Source organism: Austrofundulus limnaeus, unplaced genomic scaffold, assembly GCF_001266775.1.
Source record: "Austrofundulus limnaeus strain Quisiro unplaced genomic scaffold, Austrofundulus_limnaeus-1.0 Scaffold99, whole genome shotgun sequence".
Lineage (NCBI taxonomy): Eukaryota > Metazoa > Chordata > Actinopteri > Cyprinodontiformes > Rivulidae > Austrofundulus > Austrofundulus limnaeus.
Window position 1 is genome coordinate 1,044,103 of NW_013952501.1, and position 10,860 is coordinate 1,054,962.

Here is a 10,860-nt window from a genome sequence, read left to right on the forward strand (position 1 = left end):
ATGTGATCCTAAGGTCACCAAAAAGGATCCCCTCAACACCTTGGCTGCGCCTAGAAATTCTGTCCATAAAAGTTATGAACAGAATCAGTGACAAAGGGAAACCTTGGTGGAGTCCAACTCTCATCGGATATGAGTCTTACTACCGGCAATGCAGACCAAGCTCTGGCACCGGTCGTACAGGGACATAACAGCCCATATCAATAGGCCTGGTACCCCATACTCGGAGTACCCCCCACAGGAGTCCCCGAGGGACATGGTCGAACGCCTTCTCCAAGTCCACAAAACACATGTAGACTGGTTGGGCGAACTCCCACACACCCTACAGGACCCTACTGAGGGTATAGAGCTAGTCCGCTGTACCACGATCAGGATGAAAACCACACTGCTCTTCCTGAATCCGAGATTCAACTGTCCGATGGACCCTCCTCTCCAGGAGCCCTGAATAGACCTTACCAGGGTGGCTCAGAAGTGTGATCCCCTATAGTTGAAACACACTCTGCGGTCCCCCTTTTCAAATAGGGGGACCACCACCCCGGTCTGCCAATCCAAAGAAACTGCCCCCGATATCCACGAGATATTGTAGAGTCACATCAACCAACACAACCTCACAACATCCAGAGCCTTGAGGAAATCTGGGCGAATCTCATCCACCCCCAGCACCCTGCCACCGAAGAGCTTTTTAACCACCTCGGTGACCTTGGCACCAGAGATTGAAGAGTCCGACCCAGGGTCCTCAGGCTCTGCTTCCTCATGGGAAGACGTGTCGGTAGGATTGAGGAGGTCTTCGAAGTTTTCCATTCACCAACCCACAATGTCCCGAGTTGAGGTCAGCAGCGCACCATCCCCACCATAAATAGTGTTGGTGGCGAACAGCTTCCCAACCCCCCGAGATGCCGGATGGTGTACCAGAATCGTCTCGAAACCGTATGGAAGTCTTTTTCCATGGCCTCTCCGAAATCTTCCCACTCCCGAGTTTTGCTCAGCGACCACCCGAGCCGCAATCCGCTTGGACTGCCAATACCTATCGGCTGCTTCCAGAGTCCCACAGGCCAAAAAGACCCCATAGGACTCCTTCTTCAACCTGACAGCATCTCTCACCGCCGATGTCCACCAGTGGGTTCGAGGGTTGCCACAATGACGGGCACTGACAACCTTACGGCCACAGCTCAGGTAAGCCACATCGACAATGGGGGTACAGAACATGGCTCACTCGGACTCAATGTCCCCTACCTCCCCCGGAACGTGTTTGAAGTTCCCCCGGAGGTGTGAGTTGAAGCTCCATCTGACCGGTGTCTCTGACAGATGTTTCCAGCAGACCCTCACTATTCGTTGACTGGCATCTTCCCCCACCAACGAAGCCAACTCACCACCAGGTCAGTTGACAGCTCCGCCCCTCTCTTCACCCAGGTATCCAAACCATGCGGCCACAGATCAGATGAAACGACAACAAAGTCAATCACTGAGCTGTGGCCTAGGGTGTCCTGGTGCCAAGAGCACATATGGACACCCTTATGCTTCAACAGGGTGTTTTTTTATTGACAATCCATGACAAGCACAGAAGTCCAATAACAAAACACAGCTCGGGCTCAGATCAGGAGGGGGGGCATTCCTGCCAACCATGCCACTCCAGGTCTCACTAGCATTACCCACATGAGCACTGAAGTCCCCCAGCAGAATGAGGGAGTCCCCGTTAGGATCGCCCTTCAGCACCCCGTCCAGATCTCACTGTCATTACCCACATGTGCATTGAAGTCCCTCAGCAGGACGAGGGAGTCCCTGTTAGGAGCACTCTCCAGCACCCAGGGTAATCTGAACTGTTGTTAGGTGTATAGGCACAAACAACAGTCAGGACCCGTCCCCCCACTCATAGGCGGAGGGAGGATACCCTCTCGTTCACCGGGGTGAACCCCAACGTACAGGCACCGAGATGGGGGTCAATAAGTATGCCCACTCCTGCTCGGCGCCTCTCAGCATGGGCAACTCCAGAGTGGAAAAGTGTCCAACCCCTCTCGAGGAGACTGGGTTCAGAGCCAGAGCGGTGCGTCGAGGTGAGTCCAACTATATCTAGTCTGAACCTCTCAACCTCACACACCAGCTCAGGCTCCTTCCCCACCAGAGAGGCAACATTCCACAACCTTAGAGCCAGCTTCTGTAGCCGGGGATCGGACCGCGAAGGTCCTCGCCTTCGACCACTGCCCAACACACATTGCACCCGACCCCTACGGCCCCTCCCACAGGTTGTGAGCCCATGGGAAGGGGGACCCACGTCTCCTCTTCGAGCTGTGCCCAGCTGGGCTCTGTGGGTAAAAGCCCGGCCACCAGGTGCTCGCCAACGTGCCCCACCTCCAGGCCTGGCTCCAGAGTGGGGCCCTGGTGACCCGCATCCATGCAAGGGAACACTGAATCCATCCATCGTATTCATCATAGGGGTCTTTGGGCTACACTTTGTCTGATCCCTCACCTAGGACCTGTTTGCCTTGGGTGACCCTACTGGGGGCATGAAGCCCCCGACAACATAGCTCCTAGGATCTTTGGGACACTGAAACCTCTCCACCACAATAAGGTGGCAGCCCAAGGAGAGGTAAGATGGCAGCCCAAGGAGAGATTATTCCAGTGGTTCAAAAAGCGTGGAGCCCACTAAGGCTCGTGAAACATCAAGTTCTCAAGGTATCAGTTAAAAAGAAGACAGCTGTGGAGAAGCAACTAAAACCTGCAGGACATGGCCCTTGAGGACCAGGATTGTGCACCACTTTTGTAAACTCAACAAATTCATTTTGGTCCATATTGACATGACAGCATCAAGGTGATACTGCAGAATTACCGGCTGCATGTTTATAACACGAGTCCCCTGTTCCGCCACATCCCAAAGGTGATCGACTGGACTGACATCTGGTGACCCTGGAGACCATGAAGTTCAGTGAATCGAGACTCATCCCATTTTTCCAATTTCTTTTTGTCCAAATTTGGTGAGTCTGTGTGAATTGGAGTTTTAATTTCTTGTTTTTAACTGACAGATGTGACACGTGTGGTCTTCTGCTGCTGTCGCTGAATTTGATTGTTTATTTTACACAACATTTCTACTTTTGTAGTTGCAGATCCATCTTTAATCAGACTATAATAATGAAAAAAAGGCCTTATACTCCCAAATGACTTTGCAAACAAACTTTAAAAAACCCACAAAATAAAAGTAATGAGAATCCAAATTCTTTGCAGTTCAGGATGTCTCTGTGTGACTGAATCACAGTGCACTGACTCTTAACCACATGGTGTCAGTATTGCTCGCTTTACAAAACAAAACACACATTGCAGGTCGTTTTCCATTCCCCACCCTTTCTTTCTTTTTTTTTTTGACATTTTCAAGTCCTTCACGCTAATCTCTGCAGCAGTTAACACCTATGAATTTTCCTTTTTTCCAGATAAGTCTTAAGTCCAAATTGCTTCTACATTTGAAAAGTTTTCACGGAGCGGGATCAAGTTCAGCACATTAACCTTTCAAAAGATTAAGATGATGGACAGACCTGCATCTTGGTGCTTTATCTCAGATTATGTCATTTCTGTTGCAAAATTACATTACAGAGCTACGTAAAATAAGGAGTCATGCTTCAAAGGGATTTTTTCCCCTCTTTTTTAAAAAGTTCAAAACTGATCAGATGTTAAACTTTCTTCCATTTTTGACTTTAAACAAGATTAAAAACAAGGTCTTGTCATTCTTTCATCAAATGGTCACAGATGTCAGGCCAAAACTTTGATTCAGAACCCCTCTGATGGTCTCAATCGGATCACTCTCTGCACATGTAAAGGATACACTGAGCTGTTATATTTCTCACCTGCTGCTGAGAGATGGACAGGCCTGTTTTTGCCCTTGTCTCTGTGTTTGTGTCTGTTGGCAAAATATCTCATGAGCCACTGGACCAATTTAAATGAAGCTTCCAGAAAATAATCACTGATGAACTTTTGAAGTCCATCTAAAGCAAGTCATCCACCACAGCTAATCAATATTAGCAAACAAAAATAGCTATAACTTTGTCCATTTTTTTCGATATTGAGCTAAAATTTGACGTAGTAGTAGCTAAAGTCATTCTCAACACATACCCTTAGCATAACATCTGCTATACAGCATGAAATCATCTATAATGTTCTTTTCAAGATTTAACTAAAACAGCTATAACTCAATTCTCAATATGATGAACCTTCTCTAAGGAAGTGGGTGATATGCATTCCTTTATAGTGCCCATGACATCTAGCTTTTGTAGTAAATAAATACATTTTTGGAAAGTTAATCTTGATAATACTATATATTGCAAAACAAATACAATTCATTCCACTAAGATGAATGGTTGCTGAGATATTTACATGTGAAGTAACAGGAAGTGATGGCAAAGGGGAATGTCGGAATTTGAAAAGAGCATGGCTACAATGGCTATCACAGCCTGTAGAGAAGAATCTGATATTTCTTTAGATTATTTTGAGTCACTTTTAGAGAGATGAAGACGAGTCAGAGTTCAGATAACATTGCTTTAATAAACAAAGACCAAGGAGTTTACTTTCCCCTTTGATGCCACTTCCTGTTTCCCTTTGGCTGAGCCAAGTTCAAAAGAAAATATGGCACTTTAAAGAAAGCATGAATTGGATTGGAACAGTAGAAGACTGGTATAATTATGCTGCTGCTTTGCAGGAAGGTCATGGGTTTGAAACTCATTTGGGGAGATCCTGTGCTACTCAAGTCTGAGACCAAGTATGTTAGGTTAATTGGTACATTTTGTGAATGTGTAGTTGAATGATTGTTCTTGTCCCCTAAAATGGATTAGGGTCCTGTCCAGGATGTAGCCCACCTCTCACCCCGTGATCTCTGGAGTTGGGCAGAAATCCTAAGGAGAAACTTGACCCATTTTGGGTCAAGTGTGCAGAGATAAAGGAGGGAGGGATGATGTGCATGGAGAAAGAAGTCAGGCAAAAGTGTTTGAAGTTTTTAATGCCAAAGTCAAACTTTTACATGATTCATTTTCATACCAAACCATTCAGTAACTCCTCTCCATCCTCATGAAAGCAAATGCAATTCGTTCAATGTGTAATTACAGGAAGGGAGCAGCCAAAAAAGAAACCCAAAAAACTGAGCCAGTCCCCGGAATAAACAAAAGGAAATAAAAACCTTTTTTTCCAAGTTTTACTCTTTTTTTACTCAAGTGCAGATTTGATCCTTAAGCATGCCATTATCTGTTACAGTTTTCAGTAGTCTGTCTACAGTGTAGTTTTATATGTACAAGGCGAGGATAACAGGAGGAGAACAGCAGGTACATAATGTCCACTGAAGTGTCTGTTTTTTTTCTTTCTGTTTTTTAAAAACATCTCCGTTAGTGGGTGATACATCTAAGAGCTGATGCTGTTCGTTTCCTCTCTTTGTTTTGCAGTCAACTAAAAGATATTCATGTTTAAACGTGCAGTATAAAAAAATAAAATTAAAAATTAAACAGTCGCACCCAAAAAGATTTATGTACAGTAAGTTCCCTTGAATCCAAATTGGAGGGATTTGAAAGGTGCCATTGTGGGTTCTGCAATAAAACAGCAGTTTGAAAAGATATGTGCCGTTACGAAGAGGCAGGGAAGGGGTGGCTGCGTCGAGAGTCTCTGTCCTTGATTCTGAGACAAAAACTTGTTCCTCGCAGAAAATCTGTCCCTCGGAATTTCCACAGTTTTCAGCCTTGAGAAGCAGATGAATTCCAAAGCTTTCCAGTCCACCAAAACCAGAGCTCAGTGAACAGCCATGTACAGGAAGATGCTGAAGGCAAAGGGACTAAATACATCAGTGGGCTCAATGCTTAGGATTGTTCACAGAGTAATAAAGTTTAAAGTATATACAGGTTTACAGCGTGTAATTACACAAACAGAGCATCTCTCATCCTAATTACCCCCTCTCAAACGGTGAGGCGGTGTCATGATTACTGCTTTCTCTCCCCCCCCTCCAGGATGTTAATCTGTCAGTCAAGCAGCAGCAGTAAGAGCAGGTTAAACACTGCTGCACACCTGAGCTGCTCATTAGTCTCACCACCCCTAACGAGGATGTCTCTTTAGCCTCGTCTGATCCCCTCAACCAAAAAAAAGAAAAAAAAAACAGGCAGAGAAAATAGAAGACACAGGTGCCGGCAGTTTCCAGTGGTGTTCCATTTGCCTACCCGCACTTTAATGAGATCAGAACAGGCCGAGAACTGGCGAAGAGAAGGAGAAAGGAAACTCATTAAGAGCGCAGGGTCGACCTAACCCTATTATCCCTATCGCACCGCCGAGCCACACACGCTCTGATGATGGGAGTTAAGATGCGCCGGCCTAGATCCACACCCACTGTTTCGGCACAACACAGCGGAGTGCGTTCGCTCCGTGAGTCGTGTGGAAGCGGTGGCTGATGGGAAGGGCGAACGTGAAGGCGTTCCGTTATCTGCACCGTACAGCACGGCGGTGCGGGGGGGCTTTGCTCAGGTCAGCGCCACGTGGGGGACCAGTACCTTCCCTTCCCTCTACTGCTCCCGCTACACTAGTCTGCTTTATTTTTTTCCATTTTTTTTTCCTATTTATTATTTTTAGTTACAGCCTGTGGCATGTTTTAACTCCAGAGCTGAAAAGAAATAAAAATAAACTGAGAGAAAGACCCAAACATTTACCCACTGCTGTTAAATCCCCTTACGCCATCGCTATCTCCGTTCCTCCCCTGTTAGCACACATGTATCCAAATAGTGTTTTTTAGGGGGAGAAAAAACATGAAGTCTAAAAAACAAAAAGAAAAAAAACTTTGCATTATTGTTCTATCATGCAGTCTCTTTTGCTTTTTTTTTTGTTTCTTACAGACATTCGAAAGACTTGGTTTTTAAATACTTACAGTATGCAGAACATCTCTTTCTCCGACAGTTTCTATTAATTCTTACAGAGGATGAGATTAAAATTCTCTTTTATGTCGCCTCACGCATCAGTCAGTCAGTCGAAGAGATGGGTTATTATTTAAATACGTTTCATGTCTAAAATACGGGCTGAGGAAAGAGCAGGCAAAATGCTACAGCTAGTTTAATGAGGCAATATGTTAAAGAGAAAAAAAAAGAAAAACCCTACACACAGATGAACCCAGTACTTTACAGGTGTTTTTGTTTCTGGTTACTTGTTAATGTGCTTGTGTGTGTTCATGATTTTTCCTGTATGAAGGCAACAGCAGGTTATAATGATCTTTACTCCACACAGCCACTGATTCATGACACAAACTGTGGCCATATTTGTGTATGCACAGGATATGTTTGCATGCTTGGATGTGTGTCACTGAGAGCGTGTTTATCGAATAGGGTGGGCGTATCAGATGTGGAATGAACTCTGAAATGGCAGAGAGCAGCAAAACAAGAACACTGCTGCTTCATCAAACACACACATATGATATATACATACTAACAAGATGTGAAGGGAAAATTAGAAACAAATATTTTCACACAAGGCTGAATCCTCTGGCACCGGCGACACTCGGGTGAGAACCTTTATCGTAAATATCTTAAGTCTTTCTTCTAACACTGTTTCTTCTGGTTTAGGTGCTTTATTCGTCACACTTTGTTTATGATAAATGATTCTTACTGAGCTGGTTATTTCCCCCCACCTTTACTATGATACGATTAATTTAAAAAGTTTGAATTAGATCCAAACTGATCTGCCCCATTTTTTTTTTTTTTTTTTTTTTTTTTTGCTCGTTTTCGACAGGATGAAACCTCAGCAGTCTTTTCTTTGCAGATGCTTCATCAGAGAAATCCCATTCTGGCTTCATTTTTTTTAAATGCACCCAGAGCCTCAGAATGCACACAGTCTTCTTCGCATAAATAGCTCTATGGTCAAAGGGTCAGGCATGCATTGGATTTGATTTTTAAAAAAGAAGAAGAAGAAAAGAGTGTTCTCCTCCATGTGGACACACCGTCTTTGCTTGTAGGTAGCTTTCAGAGGCGGTTAAAAACAGTTTTCAGAAAGCACTTTCAGTCAGAAGAGCTGATTGATGAGTTCTTATAAGTTTAAGTACTTATAAGCTAAATATTAGTCTGATTTTGAAAGTTACAGTTAGATGAAAGCTTTGAAAAAGCATCCCTTTTGACGTTTTCACATCCTCACGGATTAAAGGTTTCACCACACTGATGGCTTGCTGGTACAATTTCTTTTTCCAACAAAGGGAGGAGATGATTATGACGATGGCGGTGGTGGATTGCTCCACCGAGAGGGCGTCACAGGTAGACCTCACGGCGTGACAGCGTGAGACAGGAAGTCGTCTTGTAGTCCCCTCCCGTTCGTGCCAACGGTATGACCTCCGGTGGGTTCTGGCCCTCTCCTCCCTCCTCCTCTGGCTGGCGCCGCCCGAGGCTGGCGCCGCTGAACGTGTCGTAGGAAGTGGAAGTCATTTTGCGGTTTAGAAGGTTGCGGTTGTGATCGCCCATGTTCCTGTTGCGGTCTCCCCGACCCAGGGTGCCGAGAGGGTCGCCGTTGGCTAAGGGCAACCTCTGACCTTCTGCGCTGACCACCACTCCTGGTTCGGAGCTCCCCGCGCTGCCAGCGCTCTCGCTGTCGCTCTCACGGTCGTTGCCGCGCAGGTTGTTGTTGTCGTCCCCCGGGGCGAACGTTGACAGTCGGGGAGGGTCGCTACCGTGGCGCTGGCGCGGCGAGGCGCGGACCGGCATCCAGCACGTGTCCGAGTGGCCGAACTCATCACACTCCCTGGTGCACTTTCCTGTCAGAGCCACATCTGGCAGCTGTCTGGCGTCTGCATACAGGGAAAGAGTACAATTTGTTTTTTGTTTGAATTTTTTTTCGTTACAGATGTAGGGACTCACAGAGAAACTAAAAAAAGTGCCAGACTAGAGTTATGTAATAAAAACTGCCCCATGAGAAAAAAAACGCAAATAAAAACCGCAGCTAAGCTAAATATTGTACAGAGAAGAAAAACAGATTAAAACTAAAAAAATACAAAATCAATGGGATCTCGAAGAGAACATGAAAAGCAAAAAAATAAAAATAAAAATAAAAAAAAAGAAAATGATGTTGGAGCAAAATGAAATTTGCTGATGTGGAAAGGACAGTGAAACACCAAGCTGTGCTCAGCGTTACACGAAAGGTTTAAAGGTGAGGTCAACCCAAACAACCAGCAGTGCCACGGGGAATGTAATTATCACCAGTTTAAATACATATTTCTTTATGTGCAAGGTGAAGATCATATGTTTGAAATATTTGCTTCGTCCCATGAGAGCTCATTGAGAAGGTTAGCGAGGATGCCGGTGACTGAATGCAGATTTCCTGCAGAGGTGAAAGGCTGCGCTTATTTAAACCAATCAGCTCCAGACTGAGAGGCTGCTACACTGAGACAAAAATAACAAAAATCAGAGACAAAGTAAATATGACGTTCCCTGCAAACTATATAATGAAGCTGTCATGGTTCACTCCTAAAATCAATAATGTTATGTTTTTTTTAAATAACTTTGTGCTTGTAGAAGGTCCTCTAAGGTGCAAAGCACATGGAGCACATCAGAGTTATGAAAACAGTTGTGTCAGAGCTACATGCAACAATCTGCAGTCAGCAAAAACCTTTGCTCTGTTTCTTTGTTGTACGACTATATGCCAACGCATTTTCACGGCCCAGATTTAGTGGCTGGTTTGGCACATCTACACCAAACGATGAGCTGCTGGTGGCATGCCACTAATTTTAACAAATCACCAGACCACCGACCGGGCCTTTAAGGAAAAGATTTATTAAGCTAGGATTTGATAAATTTGTCAAAGTGCAAACTTTTGCCCTGGATGGCTATTTCAGTTGTATTTTCCTCTTTATTTCTATGTATTTAAAGGTGCCTTTATGTGGCACATTGTTATATAAAAACCAGAAAGTCCCTGTGTTTCCCATCTGAATCACATTCAGTCTGCTAATGGGCTGCTACACTCATTTAAGTCACTAAAGTTATGTTTTACAGCAACTTCTACTTGTTTAAAATTGGCTGCATCTATATTTGGAACATACCTGAATATACATATATAATGCAATTTAATATTACCACCCCCTCCTTTTTGCTCCCTGCAGAAAATGGGACTATTTTTCACATAATAATAAACCCAATTAGAATTTTTCTTTTCTTTTTCTTCTCTTCAAACTTACTTAAACCTAATATAAAAAATATTTTGTGTGTTCCATCCTGAGAGTTTTTTTTGTTGAATTTGTAAACCGGCATTTAAAGTATCAGTAAATTCAACACCCCTAACAAGCACATTATTATAAGTAATAATTATAGTCGGCCAACAAATTCTTTGGTCAAATCCTCCTTTCATTAGACCGTGACAAAAACTTATTAGACTCCAAAAATTTCCAATGCTTTCTCACACTGATAAAAAAATACTAATACTACTAACAAAAAAAAAGATCATTTTGCTGGGAGCACACCGAGCACCCCAGAAGCAGTCAGTTTCCATGGACATGGTGACCTTGGTGAGCTGCCGCTGTTCTGACGCTTGTTCGGCCGTATGTGGCGAAGAGAGGAACAAAAAGAATTTTTGTCATTGACAGGGAGGCTTAAGGCCATGGCTGCGACTCTGGCGCAGGGTTCTCTCGCACATTAACTGTTCGGAAAAAAGAAAAAAAAATCTGCTGGCATAATACGTGGAGGCCTTGTGCGCAAATACACTTTGAGCAGTGCATGCAAAGACACAAAGGACAGCTGCTTTATAGTGTAAAATACATTTCCATCACGAGAGAAGAATAAAAAAACTCCTGAGACCTTGACAGCAAGTCAAGGTTCCAAAGAGTCTTTTACCGCTATGTTTCCGAGTGTGTGTGTGTGTGTGTGTGTGTGTGTGTGTGTGTGTGAGTGTGTG

At 44.3% G+C, this 10,860-nt stretch overlaps 1 protein-coding gene across 2 annotated transcripts in view; it reads right to left on the reverse strand.

Annotated features, from left to right (window-relative positions):
• Positions 1-4,954: 4,954 nt before the first annotated feature.
• The window catches only part of pcdh7a (protocadherin 7a), a 55,459-nt gene continuing 49,553 nt past the window's right edge, over positions 4,955-10,860 (reverse strand). For both annotated transcript variants that reach the window (XM_014013283.1, XM_014013282.1), the window contains exon 6: positions 4,955-8,764. In XM_014013283.1, coding sequence (XP_013868737.1) covers positions 8,232-8,764 — 533 coding nt within the window. In that variant the 3' untranslated portion in view covers positions 4,955-8,231. The remainder of the gene's footprint in view (positions 8,765-10,860) is intronic.